Raw genomic sequence first — 24,751 nt, forward strand, 5'->3', positions numbered from 1 at the left:
TCCCCTAAAACATCCCAGTGTTATCCCTCAGCGCATCCTGGCATCAGCCGCTGAAGGATCCCAGTGTCATTCTGTAAAGCATCACAGTGTCATCCCCTAGAGCATCCCAGTATGCTCCCCAAAACCATCCCACCATTGTCCCCTAAAGCACCACAGCATCATCCCCTACAGCATCCCCTAAATCATCCCAGTATCATTCCCTAAAGCATCCCAGTGTCATCCCTGTATGCTCCCCTAGAACATCTCAGCATCTTTCCTTGAAGCACCCCACCATTATCCCCTGAAGGATCCCAGTGTCATCCCCCACAGCACCCCAGTACCACCCCTAAAGCATCCCAGTATGGTCTCCAAAAACATGCCACCATTGTCCCGTAAAGCACCCCATCATCATCCCCTACAGCACCCCGGCATCACCCTCTAAATCATCCCAGTATCATTCCCTAAATCATCCCAGTGTCATTCGTGTATGCTCCCCTAAAACATCCCAGCATCTTTCCTTAAAGCACCCCGCCATTATCCCCTAAAGGATCCCAGTGTCATCCCCCACAGCACCCCAGTATCACCCCTAAAGCATCCCAGTATGCTCTCCAAAAATATCCCACCATCGTCCCCTAAAGCACCCCACCATCATCCCCTAAAACACCCCACCCCACCATCATCCCCTACAGCACCCCACCATTGTCCCCTAAAGCACCCCAGTGTCATCCCCTGCAGCATCCCAGTATCATTCCCTAAAGCATCCCAGTGTCATTCCCACACGCTTCCCTAAAACATCTCAGCATCTTTCCTTAAAGCACCCCAGTGTCATCCCCTACAGCATCCCACCATCATCGCCCACAGCACCCCAGTATCACCCCTAAAGCATCCCAGTGTGCTTTCCAAAAACATCCCACCATTATCCCCCACAGCAGCCCAGTATGCTCCCCCAAACCATCCCGCCATTGTCCCCTAAAGCACCCCAGTGTCATCCCCTACAGCATCCCAGTATCATCCGCTACAGCACCCCAGTGTCATCCCTTAAATCATCCCAGCATCACCCTCTAAAGCATCCCAGTATCATTCCCTAAAGCATCCCAGTTTCATTCCCTAAAGCATCCCAGTGTCATCCCTGTAAGCTCCCCTAAAACATCCCAGCATCTTTCCTTAAAGCACCCCAGTACCACCCCTAAAGCACCCCAGTACCACCCCCTACAGAATCCCAGTATCACCCCTAAAGCATCCCACCATTACCCCCCACAGCACCCCAGTATCACCCCTTAAGCATCCCAGTACGCTCCCCAAAACCATCCCACCATCATCCCCTACAGCATCCCAGTGGCACCCCCATAACCATTCAAGCACCCCACCATTGCTCCTCTCCAGACTGACCCCCCCCAGGCAACCCCCACCTTCCCTCCCCCCCTCCCCCGCCCCATGAGCCTCGCCACAACCTCTATAAATATTCAAAAAGCCGCATTTTCTGGCAAACCGCCCAGCTCGGGGTGGGGGGCTCCCGGGGGGTATGTTAATAACGGGGCTGCGAAGGATTTAACCCCCCCCCGGCATCGGCGTGGGGGGGGCCCAGCCGCTCATTTGCCCAGACAAATATCTTGTCGCTCGTCATTACTGCCGGATCCTTCGTGCCTCAGTTTCCCCACCCCGACACTGCCCAGCGATGCTGCGGAGGGTTGAGACAAATAAGGAGGAATAAGGACTTAGTGAAAATAAGGAATAACGAGGATAATGAAGGGGGGAGGGGGAGCCTCCCCCCATCCAAAAAAGTTTGGGGGGGTGATTTTGGGCCGTGGCAGCGAGAGGTTTGGGCAAAGCCTGCGCAAACAGCCGCTAATCGCCGAATAAAAGGGCAATTAAACGCCCCGGCAGCGGTAATAAATCTGCTAACAAGGAGGCAATGCCCCCGCGCTCGCTGTTTGCCCAGCTGATTAACAGGGATGATCCGGGGAGAGGGGGGGATTATCCGTCGGGATGAAGCGACTCCTTTGTCTCATTTCCCCATCCCAAGCCGTCTCTGAGGAGGTATCGGCGACAGATGCACGGGAGCCCATCGCCGCAGCCACGGGCCTCGTAGCAGGATTAATACAGAGGTTGCTTTAATCCCTGGGGCTCCCCAAAATACCCAACTCCAGGATTCCCGTTAAAAAGTCCGCTCTCTTCCAAGCACTCCATGAAGAGAGGCCCAAAAGCTTTCTGGGAATTCACATCCCTTTCCGTCCCTTATTCCCAGGTCGGAGATGTCCTGTCCCTGCAGCTCGGCTTTTTGGGGACACCCAAAAGGAGAGGGAGGGGGAATAACCACAGCATTTAATATTCCAGCATCATCTTCAATTCCCATCCTGGTGAATTATTTGGATAATAGTTGGGTAAACCTGTTATTTTATGGATAATTTATTTCTCTCTTTTTTTTTTTTTTTTGATCCTACTGGGATCCTGCCTCATCCCCAGCAGGAGAAACGGAAAAGCTTTGTGATCCTATTAAATTAATATTTATTTACTTTCTCCGTGCCTGGCTGAGAGAGGGATGGATGGATGGATGGATGGATGGATGAATAATGCATCGCCCCCAAGACGACGGGATAGAGCTTCGCCGTCGCCGGCAGTGCTGGGATCCGGCAGATTTGGTGGGATCTGGCAGATTCGGTGGGATCCAGAGAGCCCCGAGGAAGCTGCTGAGGCTGAGCGGTCCCAGATGTGTGCAGGGGTGTGCATACGTGCCTGTCTGTGGCCCCAGAGCAGCTCCGGGGGGGTGTGGGGAAGCTCTCCAGATGTGCATCCAGATGTGTGCTCGCCTACCTCCTACTTGTGCCTCCAGGTGTGCGTAACTGCAAACGGCCCGGGTCTCCAGATGTGCGCTGCGCCTTCAGGTGTGCACACAGCTGTGACCCTGGGGACCCTTCCAGCTGTGACCTGAGCCCTCCAGATGTTTGCCCAAACGCACACAGCCCCCCTCCCCCGAACCCCCAACCCTCCCAGATCCATCCTGGAGGCCCTTGGTGCCCCAGAAGTCCCCGAAAAAAGCCCTCCCCCTCCCCAGCTGTGCCCTGAGAGCTCCAGATGTGCACCACCACTGGGGCACACCCGCCCCCTCTCCGGGCATGCAAAGGCCAGGCTCCCCATCCAGATGTGAGGCCCCCTCTCCCGCTCACCCTACCCAGTGCGCCCCAGATGTGACCCCCCCACCCCGGTCCTCCCCCATCGCCCCTTCCCCTCCCCACCTCCTCTCTCCTCCCCATCCCCATCCAGCCCCCCAGGGGCTCCCCACACCCCCAAACCCCCTTCCCCCCCCATCATCACCCCCACCTTTGCCCTATTCCAAAGAGGTCGTTAGTGCCACCGTAACGAACCCCCCCCATAACGAACCCCTCCATAATGAACACCCCCCCGATAAAGAGCCCCCCCATAACGACACCCCCCCATAACGGGGGGCTCACTGGAGGAAGCGCATTGCTTCACACTTCCACCCCAGCGCATTAATTAAGCAGCTAATTGCTAATTATGAATTCGACGGCACCGTTCGCTGAGGCTTGTCCTCCCCACCCCAAGTTCAAGGCCACTGGCGGTACCAGCACCCCCAAAAGCGGTACCCGCCTCCACTGTTGGGGTACATGCCCCCCCCCCCAAAGCAGCTGCGTTTTCCCATGGGGTGGGGGGCGAAGCTGCCTTTTGGGGTTCACTGGGGGGTGACCCGGGGTGGGGGGTGACGGCAGCCCCGTGGGGTGTCGCGTTCTGTGGGACGCGGCAGGGCAGCACACCCCTTCCTCCTCCTCCCCCCCCAACACAGGACCCCCCGTTTTCCTCTGCCCCCCCCCCAAGTCACCCCAATCCCCCTCCTACCATGGAGCCCTCCCACCCCCCATCCCCCTTCCCAAAAGGGGGGGCAGGGACACCCCCATCTCCCCCCCCGCCCCCGCACCGCTCTGGCCGCGCCCCCCCCTCCCCGCCGGACCCGGGGGGCGGTGCCGCGGGCTGAGCCGAGCCCAGCTGAGCCGTGCTGGGCTGAGCCGAGCTCAACCGAGCTCAGCCGCGCTGGGTCGGACCGTGCGGAGCCCAGCCGGGTCGTGCCGAGCCGAGCTGAGCTGGGTCGCGTCGTGTAGAGCCGAGCCGAGCCAAGCCGAGCTCAGCCGTGCCGAGCCGTGCTGGGTCGGACCGCGCTGAGCGGAGCCTCACCCAGCCCAGCCGAGCCGAGCCGCGCCGGGTAGAACCGTGCTGAGCCCAGCCTAGCCAAGCCGAGCCTAGCCAAGCCGGGCCAGGATGCTGCGGTACCTGCTGAAGACGCTGCTGCAGATGAACCTGTTCGCCGACTCGCTGGGGGCGGAGGGCTCCAACTCCTCCCAGCTCCTGCTCGGCATCAACCGCACCATCGCTGCGCTCCATCTCCCCGGCCTCACCCCCGGCAACGGTACGTGGCCCCGTGTCCCAGTGTCCCGCTGTCTCCGTGTCCCGCTGTCCCCATGTCCCAGTGTCCCGTTGTCCCAGTGTCCCCGTGTCCCGCTGTCCCCATGTCCCAGTGTCCCGTTGTCCCAGTGTCCCAGGGTCCCCGGTCCAGCAGAGATGCTGGAAATAGCCCCCAGTCCCCCAGTCCCGAGCTAGGACCCCACCAGGACCAGCCCCGGGTCCCCAAACGGTCCCCATGTCCCCACACTGGGACCTGCCCCATGTCCCCAAACTGGGAGCCAACGGGTGTCCCCAAATCAGCCTCATGTCCCCACTCCGGGACTGGTCTGTGATCCCAAACCGACCCCTGGACCCCCGGACCAGGAGTGATCCCGTGTCCCCAGACAGTCCCCATGACTCCAAACTGGGACCAGCCCTGTGTCCCCAGATTGGGAGTGACCCTGTGTCCCCAAACTGGTCCCTAGACCCCAAACCAGTACTGACCCCGTGTCCCCAAACCAGCCCCATGTCCCCAAAGCCCAAACGGGGAGCCACTCCCTGTTCCCAAACCGGTCCCGTGTCCCCACACTGACCCCCAGACCCTGAACCAAGTCCCCAAGTCCCCAGACCAGCCCCATGTCCCCAAACCCTCTCCACGTCCCCAAACCAGCTCTGCGTCCTGGAGCCAGGAGGGACCCTCGTGTCCCCAAACTGTTCCTGTGTCCCCAAACCAACCCCCCAGACCCTGAGCCAGGAGAGACCCCGTGTCCCCAAACCAGCCCTGTGTCCCCAAACAGACCCCGTGTCCCCGAGCTGGGATGGAGCGGGGGGCAGAGGGGGGCAGCCTGGGCTGGCTGTGGGTCCCGGGGAGGTGAGTGAGGGAGCATCCGTCAGAATTTTAAGCACTTTTTGAGCTTTTCTCCTCTTTTTTAGTCTGAACTTCCCCCTCTGTTTGGCTCTGGATGGTTGATCAAAGGGGGGGTCCCCCAAACCCCTGCGGGACCCCCCACCCGGCGCAGCCAGCCGGGCACAGGAGGGGGCCTGGCCTGACCCCCCGCTCATCCCAATTAGTCACCGGCCCAGCTGCGGCCCCCTCGGCCCCCGCTGTGCCCACCCCACCCCGCCGCCGCCCCACAGGGTACCCGGTACCCCGCAGCATCCCTCCCCGTCCCCATGGCAGCCGCATCCCATCCCCATGGCAACCCATCCTGCCCACCCAGGGCGCCCCAAATCGCAGCCTGTCGTCCCTCCCGCCTCAATGCTCGGGAGCTGGGGCAGGAGCCTGTGTGCACGCGTGTGCAAATGGAGAGACATGGGCATGCAGGTGCACGTGTGGAGCTGCATGCATGTGTGTGCAAGCATGTGCATGCGTGTGCAAGTGTGTGCATGCATGTGCATGTGTGTGCGTGCGTGCAGGGATGTGGGGAAGCACAGGCTTGTGCGCCCCGCCTGAGTTCATGTGTGGATGTGCATGGATGTGCATGCCCGTATGCAAGTGCAAGTGCATGTGCAAATGCATGTCCGTGTGTGCATACACGCCCCCGTGTAAATACACGTGTGTGCGTGCACGTCCCTGCATGTCCCTGCATGAATGCACACATGCATGAATGCATCTGTGTGTAAGCGCATGCACACACGCCCCTGCGTGAATGCACATGTGTGTGCATGTAGCTATGTGTATAAGTGCATACATGCACACCCGTGTGTCAGCGCACATGTGTGTGCATGCACCTGCATGTGTGTCTGTCTGTAAGTGCGTGCATACACACCCCTGCACACATGTTTGAATGCATCTGCTTGTGTGTGTAAGCGTGTGCATGCATGCCCCTGTGCGAACGCACACGCATGTGCGTGCACCTGCATGCGCACGTGTGTATGTAAGTGCGTGCATGTGTGCAAACGCATGTGGATGCATGCATGGCTGCACGCGTGTGCATGCACGTGCATGCACGCACACAGATGGGCGTGCAAGCTGCGTGTGCGTGCATGTCTGGGCGTGCATTTGCGCGTGCACGCAGCCGGTCTCTGTGACAGCAGTGACACTTGGTGACCACAGCCTGAACTGCAGTGCCAGCCGTGGGTGGCACGGGGGACACGGGTGGGCCGTGTCCCCAGCATTAATGAGCATTAATTACCCCACCGTTAATGAGCGTTCATTAATTCCCATGCCCTAATGGTGGGGATTTTCCTGGAACAGCCCCACAGACCCAATATGTTGGGTTTTTAACTTAAAATTGTTTCCTGCAACCTGGAGCTACCAGCTCCACTACAGAAAATCATCACTTGCAGCTGATGGAAAAAAACCACCTTTGGGGGGAATTTAGCCCCAACCCCATTTCCCCAGGGATGCCCAGTTGGAAACTGGACAGAAAAGGGGCGTTACTGGGGCGGAGTTACTTTGTCCCCCTGTCCCCACCCTTGTGGGTCCAAGGTCTGACACCCTCCCGGTCCTGCTCCCACCTCACCAGCAGCCACCCTGCATGGGTGGGGGGGTGGGTGGAGCGGAATGCACTGGGCTGAGACCTGGCCACACTTCATCTCACCTCCTGGGTGGTGGAGATACACTGGGCTGAGACCCGGCCACACTTCATCTCACCTCCTGGTCATCTTAACTCTGGGGTGGGAGGAATATACTCTGGCTGAGACCCGGCCACACTTCATCTCACCTCCTGCTCACTAAGCCACGCAGGTGATGGTGCCAGGAAAGTGCTGTCCAAGCCGATGGAGGATGCTCAGCCCCCCAACGCCCCCCCCCCCATTTTTCACGCAGGGTCCCACCCCCAGCTGGAGGACACGGCCCCCCGTATCGTGGAGCACCCCACGGATCTCCTGGTCTCCAAGGGCGAACCGGCCACCCTGAGCTGCAAAGCCGAAGGTCGCCCGTCCCCGGCGGTGGAGTGGTACAAAGACGGGGAGCGCGTGGAGACGGACCGGGAGGACCCCCGCTCCCACCGCACCCTCCTCCCGGGGGGGTCCCTCTTCTTCCTCCGCATCCTCCACGGCCGGCGGGGGAAGCCCGACGAGGGGGTCTACGTCTGCGTGGCCAGGAATTACCTGGGGGAGGCCACCAGCCGAAACGCCACCCTGGAGGTGGCCGGTGAGTCCCCGGGCGCGGGCGGGGGACAGCTGGGGTTGGGGGGGATTTTTTCTGGGGGGGGTTGGTGTCACAGCTGAGCCCGGCTGCGGGGGGGTGAGGGACTGCAACCCACCCCCCACAAAGGCCTGGTGCTGGTAAGTGAAAAGGGGCAAAACCGAGCGAAAATAGATGAAAAGGAGTGATAAGAAATGAAAAGAAACAAAAAGGAGGGGGAAATAATTGAAAATGAGTGAAAGTAAAGGAAAATGAGTGGAAGTAAGGGAAGATAAATGAAAATGAGGGAAAATAAGTTGAATGAAGTGAAAAGAAATGAAAAGAAGTGAAAAGAAATGAAAATAACTGAAAATAAATTCAAATAAGTGAAAATAAATTAAGTGAAAATGATTGAAAATAAATTAAAATAAGTGAAAATAAGTGAAATAGATGAAAATAACGCCCCTGGTGCTCCCCCCCCCCGCCCCTCACGTGGCTCCTCTGGGCTGCGGCCGAGGCTCAGGGTTAGACCCAGGACTGGGATGATGCTGGGCTTAAATCCAGACCGGGCTTAGACCGAGATGTGAGCTTAGCTCAATCGCCAGGTCTTGGTTGGGGGGGGGGGGGAGACCGACAACACTAGATTTGGGGGGGGGTTACACCCCGCGCGGGGGTCGGACCCAAGTCCTGCCGACGTTAAGCACAGCACCTCCACGCTGGGAAAAAGGGGAGGGGGGGGTGTCCCCGGCTCAAGGCATGGGCAAGCAGAGGCAGGGCTGATGTCGTGCCCCCCCCAGTGCTGCGGGACGATTTCCGGCAGCCCCCCGGGGACGTGGCGGTGGCGGCAGGCGAACCGGCCGTCCTGGAGTGCGTCCCCCCCCGCGGCCACCCCGAACCCAGCGTCTCCTGGAAGAAGAACGGCGCCCGGCTCAGCGACAAGGATGAGCGCCTGACGGTGAGGGATACGGAGCGGGGGGCGTCCCCAAAACCAGGGGTGGGGGTGGGGGGTCCTGAGCCCCCCCGCCCCGGTTGAGTAGGGCTGCCCGGCAGATACGCGGCGGGAAGCTGATGTTGGCCAGCGCCCGCAAGAGCGACGCCGGCGTCTACGTCTGCGTGGCCACCAACGTGGTGGGGGAGAGGGACAGCGAGCCGGCCGAGCTGGTGGTCTTCGGTGCGTGGGGACGTCATTTTTGGGGCGTCGGGTCGGGGGGGGGGTTGGTACCGTCCTGGCGGGACTGACGGCCGCCCCGCAGAGCGCCCGGCGTTCGGCAAGAGGCCCCTCAACCAGGCGGTGCTGGTGGAGGGGACGGCGGAGTTTCCCTGCGAGGCGGTGGGGGACCCCCGGCCGGCGGCTCGCTGGCGCAAGGAGGAGGGCGACATGCCGCCGGGAAGGTAAGCGGTGGGTGAGGGGGCTGGCGCGGTGGGTGCCAGGGGCGAGGGGGGGGCCACAGTGCAGCCCGATGGCATCGCTGCGTGCCAGTCTGGTGTGCCTGGAGCGTCTCGCAGCCTCGTTGCTCCCCGTCACTTCCCCGTGGTACCGAGTATCCCCACCGCATCCCATGCCTGTCCTCCATCCTCGTCACATCCTGCATCCCCATCGCATCCCACATCCCCATCACGTGTCACATCCCCATCACATCCTGTATCCCCATCGCATCCCAATCCCCATCGCATCCCAATCCCCATCACATCCCAATCCCCATCACGTGTCGCATCCCCATCACGTGTCGCATCCCCATCACGTGTCACATCCCCATCACGTGTCGCATCCCCATCACGTGTCGCATCCCCATCACATCCCAATCCCCATCACGTGTCGCATCCCCATCACATCCCAATCCCCATCACATCCCAATCCCCATCACGTGTCGCATCCCCATCACATCCCAATCCCCATCACATCCCAATCCCCATCACGTGTCACATCCCCATCACGTGTCGCATCCCCATCACATCCCACATCCCCATCACATCCCAATCCCCATCACGTGTCGCATCCCCATCACATCCCGTATCCTCACCGCATCCCACATCCCATATCCTCACTGCATCCCACATCCCCTCGGCACCCTGCGCCCTTCCGGTGCCCCGGCACCCTGCCGGCGCGGCGGCCTCGTGGGGTCCCCCCAGGTGGGAGGTGCTGCCCGACAACACCCTGCGGATCAGCCGGCTGCGGGCAGAGGACGAGGGCACCTACACCTGTGTGGCCGACAACACTGTGGGCAGGTCGGAGGCGTCAGGCACCCTCACCGTGCACGGTAAGGGGGGGGTGTCCCTGAGGGGGCACCCACAGGTGCCAGAAAAGCAGCCGGCAAGCCCTTTTCTCTGTGGCAGTGCCCCCCCAGCTCGTCACTGGGCCCCGTGACCAGACCGTCACCGCCGGCCAGAACGTCACCTTCCGGTGCGAGAGCAAGGGCAACCCACCACCCGCCGTGTTTTGGCAGAAGGAGGGCAGCCAGGTCTGTGTCTGTCCCGTTCCTGCCCCCATCCCTGTCCCCGTCCCCATCCCTGTCCCCATCCCCATCTCCATCCCCATCCCCTTCCCTGTCCCTGTCCCCATCCTCATCCCATCCCCATGCCTGTCCCCATTCCTGTCCCTATCCCATCTCCATCCCCATCCCTCTCCCCGTCTCCATCGCTGTCCCCATCCTCACCCCACCCTTGTCCCTCTCCCGCCCCCCCTGCACTCAGCAGCGCTCTGCACCCCTCCCTCCCCCCCAGACCCTGCTGTTCCCCGGCCAGCCCCCGTACCCCACCGGCCGCTTTTCAGTCAGCCCCGGCGGTGCCATCACCATCGCCGACGTGCAGCCCACCGACGCCGGCTACTACCTGTGCCAGGCCATCAGCGTGGCCGGCAGCGTCCTGGCCAAGGCGCGGCTGGAGGTGGCAGAGGGTGAGTCCCACGCTGGCAGAGAACGGCCACATTCGTTACACGAGTGGCACTGATCCCTGCCCCGAGGAATTCCCTTTTTTTTTGTTTTGTTTTGTTTTTTTTTTTGGCCCGTAGCTGAGCACCCACTGCCGGGGATCCGCCGGGGTCCTGCTAACCGGACAGTGCTGCCGGTGGGGGCCACGGCGTGGTTGCCATGCTGGGTGGGGGGCGGTGACCCCCCGGCCAGCGTGGGGTGGCTGAAGGATGGGAGCGTGCTGGTGGGTGCCCAGCCCCGCACCAGCCTGCTGCAGAACGGCACCCTGCAGATCACCGGCCTCCGGGTGAGCCGGCTGGGAGTGGGGGCGCAGGGCACCCACCCCCGTGGGCACCCATGGGTGGCACTGCGGGGGTGGGAGGGGTTCTGGGGGTGCAGGGGCGGGGGTGCCCGGGGGGTGGGTGCAAAGGGAGGTGAGTGTCAGGGGGGTGGGTGCTCAGGGTGGTGGGTGCTCGGGGGGGTGGGTGCAAAGGGAGGTGGGTGCTGAGGAGGGTGGGTGCTCAGGGTGGTGTGCGCTTGGGGGGGTGAGTGCAAATGGAGATGGGTGCTCAGGGGGGTGGGTGCAAAAGGAGATGGGTGCTCGAGGGGGTGGGTGCTCGGGGACGTGGGTGCTCAGGGACATGGGTGCAAGCGGTGAGAGGGGCAAAGGGTGGTGGGTGTAATGGGTGGTGGGTGCTCACAGATGTGGGTGCAATGAGTGGTGGGTGCTCGGGGTGGTGGGAGCTCAGAGTTGTGGGTGCTCAGGGTGGTGGGTGCAAGGGATGGTGGCTGCTCAGGGTTGTTCGTGCTCGGCTTGGTGGGTGCAACGGGTGGCGGGTGCTCAGGGTGGTGGGTGCTCGGAGAGGTGGGTGCAAAGGGCAATGGGTGCTCAGGGCTGTGGATGCAAGGGGTGGTGGGTGTAAAGGGTGGTGGGTGCAACGGTTGGTGGGTGCTCAGGGTGGTGGGTGCCAAGGTGACGGGTGCTCAGGGTGATGGGGCAGGAGCTCTTCCCCTCGCAGGTGACGGACTCCGGGCACTATGAGTGCGTGGCCACCAGCTCGGCGGGCGAGAGACGCTGGGGTGGCTCCCTGGAGGTCCAAGGTTGGTCACGGGGACGTCATTGCAGCGGGGACACCATGGCACCGGGGACGAAACCACCCCACATGTCCATGCACCTCCCCACAGATGAAGGATCCAGCCTCTCCCCACCATCCCCCAAGCCCGGCGTCCTCCCCAGGCCACCTTCCACCCCCGTGGTCACCAACGTCACCAAAACCAGCGTCACCCTGAACTGGAAAGCGAACGAGGACAGTGGTGCCACTGATGCCACCTCCTACATTGTGGAGGCTTTCAGGTATCTTGCAAGCACCCTCTCTGTGATGCACCCCACTGCAGGGGTGATGCAGTGTCCTGGTGCCACCCTGCCACGGGTCACCTCTGTCGCCCGGCAGCCAGGCGGCAGGTGGCCCGTGGCAGACGGTGGCAACTGACGTGGAGGGTGAGACCCACACGGTGAGCGGCCTCGTCCCCGACACCGTCTATCTCTTCTTGGTGCGGGCAGTCAACGCCTACGGGGTCAGCGACCCCAGTGGTGTCTCGGAGCCCGTGTGCACCCAAGGTGAGACCCACAGGGATGCCGGTGGAGGGGTCCATGCACCCACCACCCTTGGGTACATCCTCACTTGGTAACGCCAACGGAGGTGCCCGTGGACCCACCACCCTTGAGTGCATCTTCACTTGGTGACACCAGTGGGGCTGCTAATGGACCCACCACCCTTGGGTGCATCCCTACCCGATGATGCTGATGGAGGTGTGCACAGCCCCTCCACCGTCTCATATTTTTGGCAGACGCCAGCCCCACGCAGCAAGGGCCGGACCCCGAGCGGGTGCAGCGGGAGCTGGCACAAGTGGCCGTGCACCTTCAGGAGCCCGTGGTGCTGCCACCGGGTGCTGTCCGCCTCGCCTGGACCGTGAGTGCCGTGCTGTGCCGTGCCGTGCCGTGCCACCGGTGCAGGGCTCCTGGTGTTGAGCATCCCCCCGCCATTGCGCCCTCCCTTGCATCCGCAGGTGGAGCGCCAAGCACCCTTCCTCGAGGGTTACCGGGTGCTTTACCGGCAGCGCGGCGGGCACTGGGAGGAGGCGCGGGCAGTGCGGGCGCCGGGGGAGCGGGGGGCCCTGCTGACTGAGCTGCGGCGGGGCCGGGACTACGAGGTCAAGGTCCGACCCTACTTCCATCACCTCCACGGCCCCGACAGCGCCGTGCGTGCCCTGCGCACCCCCGAGGCGGGTGAGCGTGGGGATGTGGGGCGCGGCGGGGGTCCCCAGGGTCGCCCGGGGGATGACACCCCGTGTGCGTGTGTCCCCCCTCCCCGGTAGTCCCCAGCGCCCCGCCGCGAGCCGTCAGCGTAGCCGGTAATGGCACCAGCGTCCGCATCTCGTGGCAGCCGCCACCGCCGGCCGAGCAGAACGGCATCATCCGTGATTACCGGGTAAGGGCTGGCGGCAGCGAGGGGGCAGCGTGTGCCCTGCATCCCCCACGACGCTGTGTCACGGCGTCCCTGCGAGCGTCCCCATCGGGTGTCCATCCCCCCCCCACCCCCCCAGATCTGGTGCTTGGGCAACGAGAGCCGCTTCCACATCAACCAGAGCGTGGAGGGGACGGTGCTGGCGACGGTGCTGCGGGGGCTGGTCCCCGGCGTCCCTTACCGTGCTGAAGTTGCCGCCGCCACTGGTGCTGGCGTGGGTGCCCGTAGCGCTCCCGTCCCCATCCGCATCGGTGAGTCCCTCGTCGCCGCCGCACCGGGGGGTGGGGGGTGGCAGGGGTCGCCCTGGCGCTGGGGACCGCTCCTCGCGCCGCTGCGTCCCCCTCCCCCGTGTCGCCTGCAGACCCCCCGGCGGAGCGGGACGCGGGGCCGGCGGGTGGGACCAGCATGGCGGAGCGTTTGGCCGAGGTGGCCAGGCAGCCAGCCTTCATCGCCGGCGTTGGCGGCGCTTGCTGGGTCATCCTTGCCGCCTTTGCCGCTTGGCTCTACGGCCGCCGCCGGAGGAAGAAAGAGCTGAGCCACTTTGCCGGTATGGGGTGGGGGTGGCTGCCCCTGGGGCTCCCCCCGACCCCGCTCCAGCCCCCGTCACCCCACCCACCACCCCTCTCTTTACAGCATCCTTCGCCTATACGCCCGCCGGTAAGCCTATAGGCGCTGCGGGGACCCGGCGTGGCCCCCCGCCGCCCTCACCCCCACCTCTTTCCGCAGTCGCCTTCCCGGCTCCGGCACGTGGCAGCCCCAGGTAACCCCCCCGGTACCCTCCCCCCTCCCCAGGACCCCCATTGCCGACCCCTGGCACCCCTTCACCCCGTCTCCTCGCAGGGCCGCCAGCGGCGGTTACCCGTGGCTGGCAGACGCGTGGCGTGGCAGCGGCGTGGCCGGTACAGCCGGCTGCTTGGGGACCACCGAGAGATACTACAACGGTGAGGGGCTCGTCGTGGGGACGGGTGGCTCGGGTTGGGGGGCGTCGTGGCCGACGCTGACGGGTGCCGGCCGCCCTCCGCAGAAGCCGGCATCACCCGTTACATCGCCCAGACGGAGCCATTTGGGGCGGGGGCTGGTGAGGGGCCGGTGTACAGCACCATCGAGGCAGGCGCCGAGGAGCTCCGCACCTTCCCCCGTCCGTTCTCACAGCACGGGACCCCCCCCTACGCCGGGGGGGTTCCCCCACCGATGGACGCCCCGGCCCCCCAAGCGCCCCGCGGCTGGGCCGAGCATGGTAGGGCGGTGGGACGGTGGCGGGGGGGACGACACAGAGGGGTGGCGGTGGCGCGGTCCCCTCCCCGCAGCATCCTCCCCCCCCCACCCCGGCATCCTTCCTCGCCGCAGGGGCCAAAGGGAAGAAGCTGGGGCAAGCGGTGAAACCGCCGGCGGTGAGCTGGATGGAGCTGCTGCCCCCGCCGCCCTCGGCCAGCGAGCTCAGCCGCTGCGCCCAGGAGGAGGAGGAGGATGAAGAGGAAGAGGCAGCTGGAGGGTGAGTGTGGGGGCCAGAGGGGGGATCCAGGGCGTGCTGGTCCCAGCACCCGCCCCGTGGCCCCCACCCCGCAGGTTGGGGACACAGGAGTGGTACCCCGGCGAGGATGTCCCCTGTGCCACCGCCGCGTCCTCGCCCGCCGTCTCCTCCGGCTGCCGGTCCACCGCCACGCTGACGCCATCGCCGTCGCCCCGCGCCGCCGAGGACATCCCCCGCCTCCGGGACTTTGATAGCCCTCGCCTGCACCGGTAGGAGATGGGGAGATGGGCCTCGCTTGGTCTGGATGTCCCATCGGGGTCTGGATGTCCCACCACAGTCTGGGTGTCCCACCACGATCCAGCCATGTTGTCACCATCAGGCCCTGGTGTGCCATCATGGTCTGGCCACGCCATTGGGGTCCAGATGTCCCATCGGGGTCTGGATGTTCCATTGGAGTCTGGATGTCCCATCATGATCCAGCCATGTTGTCATGATCCAGATGGACTGTGCCATCATGGTCCAGCCATGCCATTGGGGTCCAGATGTCCCATTGGGGTCCAGATGTCCCATTGGGGTCCAGATGTCCCATCAGGGTCTGGATGTCCCACCATGGTCCAGATGTTCCTTCACGATCCATACACGTTGTCGCCATCCATCCCTGCTGTCCGGTCGTGCTCTAGCCACGACGTCATGATCCATCCGTGACACGGTGGGCTCGCTGCGGTGTGACAATCCAGCTGTGCTGGCGCGATGTGGCTGTGCCATCATGAGCTGGCTGAGGCTTTGCCATCCAGCTGTGCGGCTCTTCCAGAATCCAGCAGTGCCGCTGCAATCCAGCTGTGCCATTGCAATCCTGGCGTGCCACTGCAGTCCCGCTGTGGCATCAGGCGCCAGCTGTGCCATTGCAATCCAGACGTGCTGCTGCAATCCAGCTGTGCAGTTGCAAACCAGTAGTGCTGGCAACCCAGCTATGATGTGACCCAGCTACACAGCCGCAACCCAGCTGTGCGCTTGCAATCCAGCTGGGCAGTTCTTATCCAGCTGTGCCATCACAACCCAGCTGTGCAGCCGTGATCCAGCTGTGGCCCTGCCATCCAGCTGTGGCCCTTCCGCCCAGCTGTGTCGCTGCACTCACCCGGCTGCCCTTTGCAAGCCCAGCTGTGCCCCTGCCATCCAGCTGTGCCCCTGCCATCCAGCTGTGCTGCCACCACGTGCCTTCCCCCTGCTCTGGCACGGCACAGCACCGGGGAAGTCGTGCCGGCACCGTGGTGGCCACCGAGCCCCCCCCACTCCCCACCACCCCCAGGCCTCACCCCCCCCCCCCTTTGCCAGGAGACCCCCCCACGGCGTCGGCACCCCCTCACGGGTACCCAGCCCCCCGCCAAGTCCGGACACCAGCGAGGGCCACCTGCCCCGAGCCCGCCGCCCCCCCGGCACGGGTGAGCCCCGAGGGGGGTGTTTTGGGTGGGAGGGGGCTCACTGGCTGGGGGGGGGCCTGACGCTGCCTTCACCCCCAGGGAAAACCCGTGGGGAGACCCCGAAAAGTCGCCCGAAGCCCAAATGCAGCCGCTACCGCCGGGAAAAGCAGCCGGGAGGTGAGTGAGGGGGGGGAAAGGGGGGGGTGTCAAGGTGGGGGGGTCTGGGGGACCTCAGCCCTCTCCTCCCTCTCCGCTGCAGACCTGCCACCGCCACCGCTGCCGCCGCCAGGCGAGACCCCCAGGCCCTCGCCGGAGCAGGAGCCGAGCGGGGCCGAGCGCAAGGTCGCCCATCGCCCACCCCGCAGCGGTAAGCCGGAGCCACCGGCCACGTGCCGAAGGTGTTGGGGAGGGCGGGGGTGTCGCCGCCGAACCCCGACCGCGTCCCCTGCCTTGCAGACGAGGCCGTCCCCTACGGCAAACCCTCCTGCCTGCCCCGAGGGCAGGTGTCCGGCAGCTGCTCCACCACGGGCAGCGTCTCGTCCCGCGGCTCCACCGGCTCCCGCGGCCACGGCTCGGGGCGCAGCCGGACGCCGGGGGATCGTGGCGAAGGGACCGGCCATCGCCGTCGCCCGGGCCCCCCGTTTTCCTGCCCGTCGCAGGAGAAGCGATGAAACGGAGGGCGAGACGGCGTGAGGGTTGGGGACGCGGGGATTGGGACGTGGAGGGGACGGGGGGGATGACCTTTAATTTCTGAGTGGCACCATGTAAAGACGGTTGCACAGAGACAGCGGCCGGCGGGCGGCAGCGCGAGGGGGGGATGAGGATGCGAGGGGTGGGACAAGGACAGTCAGGATGGACAAGGGTGCTCGGGAGGGACGAGGACCCTGGGGACAAGGACAGTCAGGATGGACAAGGGTGCTCGGGAGGGACGAGGACCCTGGGGACAAGGACAGTCAGGATGGACAAGGGTGCTCAGGAGGGACGAGGACCCTGGGGACAAGGACAGTTGGGAGGGACGAGGATGCTCGGGAGGGATGAGGACCCTGGGGACAAGGACAGTTGGGAGGGACGAGGATGCTCGGGAGGGATGAGGATGCTCAGGAAGGGATGAGGACGCTGGGGACAAGGACAATTGGAGGGACAAGGATACTCAGGAGGGACAAGGACGCTGGGGAGGGATGAGGAGGAGGCTCAGGTGGGGCAAGGACCCTGGGGACAAGGACAGTTGGGAGGGATGAGAATGCTGAGGAGGGACAAGGAGAGCTGGGGGGGGTGAGGAGGGTTGGAAGGGATGAGAACAGTTGGGGGGCGAGCAGACGTGGGAGGGACACTGTGGTGGGATGAGGGTGCTGGGGAGGGACAAGGAAGGTTGGGGGACAAGGATGGTTAGGGGGATGAGGACACCGGGGAAGGACGAGGTTGCCCGGGAGGGACAAGGACAGTAGGGAGGGACGAAGAGGATGGGGATGAGGATGGTGGAGAGGGATGAGGAGACTTGCGGGGGGACAAGGACAGTGGGGCAGGATGAGGATGCTCAGGAGGGAGGAGGACCCTGGGGATGAGGAGGGTTAGGAGGGACGAGGACACTCGGGGAGGGGCGCAAGGACATTCAGGAAGGACAAGGTGGCTTGGGAGGGATGAGGACACTTGGGAGGGCCACGGATGGTCGAGGTGGGACAAAGATGCTGAGGAAGGACATGGACGTTGAGGAAGGACAAGGACAGTCAGAAGAAATGAGAACGGTCAGCGGGGATGAGGACAGTCAGGGGACAATGGCCCTGGGGAAGGAGAAGGACACTTGGGATGGACAATGGTGCTTGGGCTGGATGAGGATGGTTGGGGGACAAGGATCTGGGGAAGGAGGAGGACACTGGGGAGGGATGAGGACATCTGGGGAGGATGAGGACGGTGGGGATGGGTGAGCAATTTGGGGAGGGATGAGGATGCTGAGGAGGGGTGGGGACACTGGGGAGGGATGAGGACACTGAGGGAAGACAAGGACACTCGAGAAGGAGGGACACCTGCCCACCGTGGTGCCACCCACCCTATGGGGGTGGCTTTTGCTAGGAAAGGGCCCCTTTTTGGGGAACCGCTTAATAAAGCTGGATTTTAGCCGAGCCGAGGGCACTCTGGCCTTGCTGCGTCCTACGCCCTGGGGACCGCTGCGCTCCTGTCCCTCCTGTCCCCCGCTCGCTGCCCACCCTGGCCCGGGGGCTGCCACCCCCCGTCCCGCAGCCACCTGGAAAGAAAAGGGGACTTTTATCAGCACCTCACACCAGGCGACAGCCTGCACCGCCCCCGGTGCCCATCACCCTGGCATTGGGGCGCCACTCACCGTGCTGCGGGATGCCCACGGCTGCCTCCGTCCCTGCTCTCTGTGGGACCCCCAGTGCTGTCCCCCAGTCCCAGGCGGGGATGGGGACCCCAGGTGAGAAGACCCCGTCCAAGGGTGATGGTGGTGGTGAGGGACCTGCTGGGGACAAGGCAGCAGATGGTGGCATCACCGCAGTGTCAAGACGGGGCCACCTTCCCGGGGGAGGTGATGAAGCTTGGGGTCAGAGGGGGGTTCCGGGGATGCTTCGCTCACCCCCGTAGCCCCCATCGGTGTCCTCGAGGCTGAAGCAGAGGCCATCGACGGCCACGGCCAGCGCCCGGGCGAAGCTGGCATCCAGGAGGAAGGAGCCATCACAGGAGCTCACCAAACTGCAGCGGGCGCTGGCGAAGTTGTCCTCCGAGACGGACCCCCAGCCATTCAGCAGCGACCCCCCTGGGGAGCCCCTCGTTGCTGGCCGCTCTTCCTCCTCCTCCTCCTCTTCCTCCTCCTCACCCAGCTCGGAGGCTGGTGGCCCGTAGATGTAGCCATAGGTGTGCAGCGGCGAGAAGGACCGTGGCGTGGTCGGTGCCGGGGGGCTACGGGGAACACGGTGGGGATGCCGCTGGCACTGGGGGATGCTGCCCCCACAGTGGTGTCCTGCGGGGGGATGGGGTGTACCTGGGGCAGATGGTGTCCTGGTCCATCTCCAGGTCCTCGGCCACCCGCTGTGGTGTGAGGACCCCTTCGCTGAGCACCGGCGAGAGGCGACCAGGGAGCAGGGACCTGTCCCTTGGGTGCCTGGTGGCCGGGGACGTGTCCTTGGGGTACCTGTTGCCCAAGAACATGTCCCTGCAGTGACCAGTGACTGGGGACGTCTCTTCGGGGTGCCTGGTGACTGGGGATGTGTCCCTTGGGTGCCCAGTGGCTGATGACACGTCCTCAGGGTACCTGGTGATCAGGAACATGTCCCTCGGGTGCCTGGTCACCAGTGATGGGTCCCTGGGGCACTTGGCAGCCAGGGACATGTCCTTGTAGTACCTGGTGACCAAGAATGTGTCCTGGCAGTGACCGGTGACTGGGGACATCTCCTCAGGGTGCCTGGTGATGGGGGACATGTCCCTGGGGTGCCTGGCATCTCGGGATGTGTCCTTTGGGTACCTGGTGACCGGTGACATGTCTTTTGGGTATCTGGTGGCCAGAAATGTGTCCCTTGGGTGCCTGGTCACTGGTGATGGGTCCCTGGGGCACATGGTGGCCAGGGACATGTTGGGGTACCTGGTGGGTGGGAATGTGTCCCTGTAGTACCTGGTGGCTGGGGACTTCTCCTTGGGGATCCTGGTGACTGGGGACATGTCCCTTGGGTGCCCACTGGCTGGGGACGTGTCTTTGGGGTGCCTGGTGGCCAGTGACATGTCCCTCTGGTGCTTCGTCACCGGTGATGGGTCCCTGGGGCGCCTGGTGGTTGGGGACATGTCCTTGGGGTACCTGCTGCCCAGGAACCTGTCCCTGCAGTGACTGGTGACCGGGGACATCTCCTCAGGGTGACTGGGGACTGGGGACATGTCCCTGGGGCGCCTGGTGACCAGGGATGTGTCCTCAGGGTGCCTGGTGACTGAGATTGTGTCCCTCTGGTGCCTGGTGGCTGGTGATGGGTCCTTGGGGTGCCTGGTGGCCAGGAACATGTCCTTGGGGCTCTCAGTGACCAGGGACACATCTCTGGGGATCCCATTGACCGAGGACATGGTGACTGGGGACATCTCCCTGGGGATCCCATTGACCAAGGACATGTCCTTGGGGCACCTGGTGACCAGGGACACATCTCCGGGGATCCCATTGACCGAGGACATGTCCTTGGGGCGCCTGGTGACTGGGGACATCTCCCTGGGGATCCCGTTGACCGAACACACGTCCTTGGGGCACCTGGTGACCTGTGACACGTCCCTGGGGCTCTCGGTGACCCTGGGGCAGGCGGTGGCTGGGGACCTGCAGGTGCCAGGGACACGGTGGGTTTTGCAGCAGGGGGGTGGGGTGCAGGGCACCCACCTGCGTCCCCAGGGTGGGGACACCCAGACTTACCTGGTCACCGGCGGGTGCCAGGCGTGGGGTGGCCTCGGGGGTGTCACTGGTGACCCGGTGACAGCGGAGGTCAGCGAGGCGCTGCCCCGCCGGGGTTTTGGGGAGCTGAAGACCGGCAGCCGCCGTGGGTCCCCCCCATCCAGCGCGGTGGTGTCGGTGTCACCGTCACATCCCCTCTGCTGCGGCCACCCGGCTGACAGCCCAAAACCTGTCCCCCACTCACCTCTGCCCCCGGTGACGGGGCCGGGGCCACCCGTGATCACCGGGGTGCTGTGCACTTGGTGCAGCTCTGCGTGGGGCGACACCGAGCCGTGAGCCACCTCCCCGCTGCCCCCCGTGCCCCCCCCCGCCCCCCCATACCCACCTCTCTTGTGGACGCGCTCCCAGGGTGCCGGGTTGGGGGTGCTGGGTGAGGTGCGCACCCCGGGGTGCCCCCCACCACAACACCCGGTGTCCCCAAGGGGCGGTGGGTGCCCCCCACGGAGGCTGCTGCGGTTGGGGGGCGTGGGGGGGCCGAGGCTCGGGGACTCCAGGGACAGGGCTGGAGGGGACAGAGAGGTCAGGGCACCCATGGGTGCTGAGCTGGGTGTCCCTTGTCCCCGCCATCCTCAGCTCTGTCTGTCCCCCGATCCCTGCCGCCTGCAGAAGGGTGCCACGGCAAGGGGGGGGCACACAGGCGGGGGTCCCAAGACACTGGCGCGGGGGTCCCAGGCATAGGGTGGGGGTCTCGGTCACCCTTTGCTGGTCCCATAGCACCCTGGGGGGGTCCCAGACACTGGGTGGGGGTCCCATGGCAGTGGGTGAGGGGTCCCATGGAACTGGGTGGGGGTCCCGGGGCACCCTGTGGGAGGGTCCCGTGGCACTGGGGGGGGGTCCCAGCCCCCTGGGGCTCACTGGAGGGGTGGGGGTCCCATGGCACTGGGGGGGGTCCCAGCCCCCTGGGGCTCACTGGAGGGGTGGGGGTCCCATGGCACTGGGGGGGGTCCCAGCCCCCTGGGGCTCACTGGAGGGGTGGGGGTCCCTGCCATCGCTGCCCAGGAGCCGGCTGCTGAGGCTGCTGCTGCTGCTGAGGTTTCGGGGGTCACAGCCAGGTTTCCAGGGGCCACCGAGCCACGGCGAGTCACTAGCCACCAGCCTGCGGGGGCAAGGGGTGCCATCAGGGCATCCCACCCCCACCACGACAGAGCCCCCCCACACACGTCCCCCATCCCCACGGCCACTCACCTGCGGCGAGCCACGGCGTCCTGGCTGGCGCGGCGCTGGCAGAGGAGGAGGAGGAGGGCGAGCAAGGCCAACCAGAGCAGCGAGCCGGCGGCCGCGATGACGGCGGGCTGCCGCAGCACCTGTGCCACCCCAGTGCTCCCCGCCGTCAGCCCTGCAAGGGTCCCACCAGCGTCACCCCCGTGCCACCACCCGGACCCCCCGCCTGCGCCCCACCTCGCTCCCCATCCCCTACCCAGGATGCCGCAGGTGGCGTTGCTGGGCACCCCCAGCCCTGCGCTGTTGAAAGCTGCCACCCGGACGCAGAATTCGGCCCCGGGGCCTGGGAGGAGGGTTTCCAGGTGACGGGTGCCTCCATCCACCGTCCTGTTGGTGGGGTGCTGCCAGCCCTCGCCCATTGACCAGACCTGGTATGCACCAAGAGGATGGACCCCCTCAGATGAATCCCCTTGGTGGATCCTCATTGATGGATCTCTCCTGAATGGACCCCTTTGGATGAACGCCCCTAGGATGGACCCCCTTGGATGGACTCTCTTAGATGAATCCCCTTGATGGACCCCTTTTGATGAGCCCCCTTGGGTGAATGCTGCTGGGATGAACACCCTTGGATGGGCCCCCTTAGATGAGTCCCCTTGATGGATCCCCATTGATGGACCCCTCTTGGACAGATGCCTTGGATGACCCCTTTAAATGGCTCCCTTTGGTTGAACCCACTTGGATGGACCTCCTTGGGTTAGATCCACTTGGATGTCCCTCGTCTTTACATTGACCCCTCAGATGGATCTCCTAGGATGGACCTCCACCTTGGTTGACCCCTTTTGGATGGACCCCTTGGATAGACCCTCTTTGGCCAGAAGCCCCCCTGTCCCCCCCACCCAGTCATCCCAAACCTTGTAGCCCCGGATGATGCCATTGTGGGCTTCAGGAGGAGGTGGCTCCCAGCTCACAACCACGGTGCCGTTCCCCATCTCAGCCTGGCCCACGGTGACGTGCTGAGGCGCCGCGCTTGGCACTGCCGGGATAGCGGTGCTGAGACTCCTGGGACCCCCAGCTGACCCCCCCATCCTCCACCCGGCCATCCTTGGGGGCACCCCACCCCAAACGCACCTTCCTCAGGTATCCAGAGGTGCCTGCTGTTGCTGTCCAAGCCCTGGGTTCCTCCAGCGTAGGGTCGGACCTTGAACTCATACTTGTAGCCCCTGCGGAGCGCGGGGATGACGGTGCTGAGCAACTCACCCGCGTCGTGCTGGACCCAGGAGGTGCTGGCAGGGAGCAGGCAGCGGTACAGCACCACGTAGCCCTCTGGCACCGGCGCCGGCGTCAGCATCTGGAGGGGATGGAGGAAGGGTTACGAGACATGGTGGGACACAGACAGGACATGGGGACGGAGCTCCAGCCTCATCCCTACGTCCCATCCCACCTCTCTGGTGGGAATGTCCCTGCATCACACCAACCCGCCAGCGGAGCTGGACGGCGGCAGCGGGCAGCGTGGTGCCGTTGTCCAGGTGCAGCCGCACGGCCAGCAGGTCCTGTGGCGCAGCCTCCCACCGGCCCGTCGGCAGCCGGTCTGTGGGGCAGAGGGAGGCTAACAGCAGCACCGGGCAGGACCAAGGTCCCCCAGCACCTGCCCAGGCACCCGCCTCAGATACCCATGCCTGGAGACCCTGATGTCTCCCGAATGGACCCACTCAGATGGACCCCTGGGATGGACCCCTCTTGGATGGACGCCCTTGGACAGACACCCTTTGATAGATCTGTCTTGGATGGACACCTCTCGGATGGACCTTCTTTGATGGACCCCATGATAGACTTCCATTCATGCATCCCTCTGAGATGGACTTTTTGAATGGATGCCTCGTGCTGGATCTGAGATGGACCCCCTTTGGAAGTACCCCTTTTAATGGACCCTCTTTGAATGGGTGCCCTTAGATGACTCAGTTAGATGGACCCTTTTTGGATGGACTCCCTTGGATAGACCTCCTTGGATGGATGCCCTTGGATGGACCCCCCTTGGATAGACTCGCCATGGATGGACTCCCCTTGGATGACCTCCTCGGATGACTCTCTTGGATGAACCCCATTGGATAGACCCTCTTAGATGGCTCCCCTTGCACAGACCCCCAGATGGCCCCGAGTGCCCGTGGTGGTGGAGGCCCCAGAAGTCCCACCACTGACCCTCCACATGGAGGCGCGCGGTGGCGGCGGCGGTGCCCAGCTGGCTCTGTGCTGTACACACGTAGGTGCCGGCGTCAGCGGGCGTCACAGCGTAGAGGCGCAACGTGTTCTCCCGGTCCACCTCATGCCTGCGGGTCACCGGCTCTCCATCAGCCCCATCACCACCCCACCCCAGGGATGGGACACCTCCACCCTGCCACCACCTACCTGCCCCAGGGCAGGTCCCCGCGTTCCTTGTGCCACTGCACCCGCGGCGCTGGGTCACCTTGGGCGCCGCAGCCCAGCTCCACGGCACTGCCGGCCACCACCACAGTGTCACTCGGGCGCCGCACGATGGTCGGTTTCTCTGCAGGGGGAGGACATCGAGGACGTGGCACCAGGATCGGGTGAGATGTTTCCACCACCCACGGGACACCCTTGGCTTACCCAGGACGGAGACGTGGGCACCCCGGCTCTCCCTCTCGCCCGCCGCGTTGGCCGCCACGCAGACGTAGAGCCCGGAGTCGCTCCGTCGCGCCGGTGCCACCCGTAATTTCCCGTTGGTGACCACGTACCGGTCACCAGTCAAGTCCAAGGTCACCCCGTCCTTCTTCCAGGTGACACGGGGTTCGGGGTGCCCCGAGGGGGGGACGCAATCCAGCTCCAACGCTTGCCCGGCCGTGGCCACCAAATCTCCCGGGTGCAGGCGGAAATTGTCCCGCAGCGCTGCGGTGGGGAGGGGACACCATGGCTGGGGTGGGGGCGGGATTTTTTGGGGTGTCATCGCCCGTCCCCCCCTTCCCCCCCCCATCCTCCCCACGGGCTGTCCTTACCAGCTGCAGTTTGGGGTGCCGCGGCTGTGCCGGGGGGGTGGCAGCCTGTGGGGTGACACATAGGCAGTGGGGATGGCGGTGGGTGCACCGAGCGGGCATGGGCTCAGCCCTGATTTTGGGGGGGGGCAGATTTAAGGGTGTTTTGCCCTCCCAGGGGCTGCGCTCACCTCCGCGGTGCAGCGCGGCGAGGCAGAGCCCCAAGCCCAGCGCCATCGCCCAGCTGCCCGCCATGCCGGCCCTGGCTAGCCTTCCCGCTTCCTCCCTAAATCCCGGTCCCTCCCCGCCGGCACCGGGGCTGGATCCGGCTCCGGATGGGGGGTGACAATAGCCGGACGCGGGGGCCAGGAAGTGCCGGGGGGCGGGGGGAGATGGACGTAAACAGCTCGGCCAAG

General features: G+C 64.6%; 2 protein-coding genes across 8 annotated transcripts; one reads left to right on the forward strand and one right to left on the reverse strand.

The window, feature by feature from the left end:
* Nucleotides 1–2,643: 2,643 nt before the first annotated feature.
* ROBO4 (roundabout guidance receptor 4) lies at nt 2,644–24,624 on the reverse strand. 7 transcript variants are annotated; one of them, XM_054803182.1, is made up of 20 exons: nt 24,527–24,617; nt 24,360–24,404; nt 23,974–24,252; nt 23,755–23,893; nt 23,548–23,675; nt 22,827–22,939; nt 22,480–22,699; nt 22,263–22,384; nt 21,608–21,779; nt 21,376–21,526; nt 21,156–21,286; nt 20,516–20,692; nt 20,152–20,440; nt 19,816–20,058; nt 19,381–19,740; nt 19,114–19,263; nt 18,754–19,023; nt 18,349–18,671; nt 18,097–18,234; nt 2,644–2,855 (listed from the first exon to the last, which is right to left on the reverse strand). In XM_054803182.1, exons 1-20 carry the CDS (start codon nt 24,588–24,590, stop codon nt 2,794–2,796), a joined length of 3,576 nt encoding a protein of 1,191 aa, XP_054659157.1. In that variant the 5' UTR covers nt 24,591–24,617; the 3' UTR covers nt 2,644–2,793. The 7 variants fall into 7 exon arrangements, with proteins under 7 accessions (XP_054659157.1, XP_054659159.1, XP_054659162.1 ...); XM_054803184.1 differs by lacking the exon at nt 2,644–2,855 and adding an exon at nt 16,761–18,000 and having other exon boundaries at nt 24,527–24,624; XM_054803187.1 differs by lacking the exon at nt 2,644–2,855 and adding an exon at nt 16,761–18,000 and having other exon boundaries at nt 18,097–18,231; nt 24,527–24,623.
* On the forward strand, nt 4,249–16,448 carry ROBO3 (roundabout guidance receptor 3). Its single transcript, XM_054803179.1, has 27 exons — nt 4,249–4,396; nt 7,142–7,468; nt 8,239–8,396; nt 8,492–8,612; nt 8,695–8,833; nt 9,572–9,699; nt 9,776–9,900; nt 10,163–10,334; nt 10,449–10,654; nt 11,349–11,448; nt 11,533–11,701; nt 11,799–11,965; nt 12,196–12,317; nt 12,415–12,634; nt 12,724–12,836; nt 12,952–13,123; nt 13,234–13,419; nt 13,506–13,529; nt 13,599–13,632; nt 13,713–13,813; nt 13,897–14,109; nt 14,220–14,364; nt 14,439–14,612; nt 15,676–15,782; nt 15,861–15,938; nt 15,997–16,128; nt 16,218–16,448. Exons 1-27 carry the CDS (start codon nt 4,249–4,251, stop codon nt 16,430–16,432), a joined length of 3,996 nt encoding a protein of 1,331 aa, XP_054659154.1. The 3' UTR covers nt 16,433–16,448.
* Nucleotides 24,625–24,751: the final 127 nt, after the last annotated feature.

The sequence above is a fragment of the Grus americana genome, chromosome 24 (assembly GCF_028858705.1).
Source record: "Grus americana isolate bGruAme1 chromosome 24, bGruAme1.mat, whole genome shotgun sequence".
Lineage (NCBI taxonomy): Eukaryota > Metazoa > Chordata > Aves > Gruiformes > Gruidae > Grus > Grus americana.

Coding starts and splice junctions, on each gene's coding strand:
- ROBO3 (XM_054803179.1), top strand. CDS start 4,249: ATGCTGCGGTACCTGCTGAAGACGCTGCTGCAGATGAACCTGTTCGCC. Junction 8,834..9,571: donor GGCGACATGCCGCCGGGAAG/GTAAGCGGTGGG, acceptor GGGTCCCCCCAG/GTGGGAGGTGCTGCCCGACA. Junction 13,420..13,505: donor AGAGCTGAGCCACTTTGCCG/GTATGGGGTGGG, acceptor CTCTCTTTACAG/CATCCTTCGCCTATACGCCC.
- ROBO4 (XM_054803184.1), bottom strand. CDS start 24,590: ATGGCGGGCAGCTGGGCGATGGCGCTGGGCTTGGGGCTCTGCCTCGCC. Junction 19,024..19,113: donor GACACATTCTTGGTCACCAG/GTACTACAAGGA, acceptor CCTGATCACCAG/GTACCCTGAGGACGTGTCAT. Junction 18,001..18,096: donor CGTGGGCATCCCGCAGCACG/GTGAGTGGCGCC, acceptor TTTTCTTTCCAG/GTGGCTGCGGGACGGGGGGT.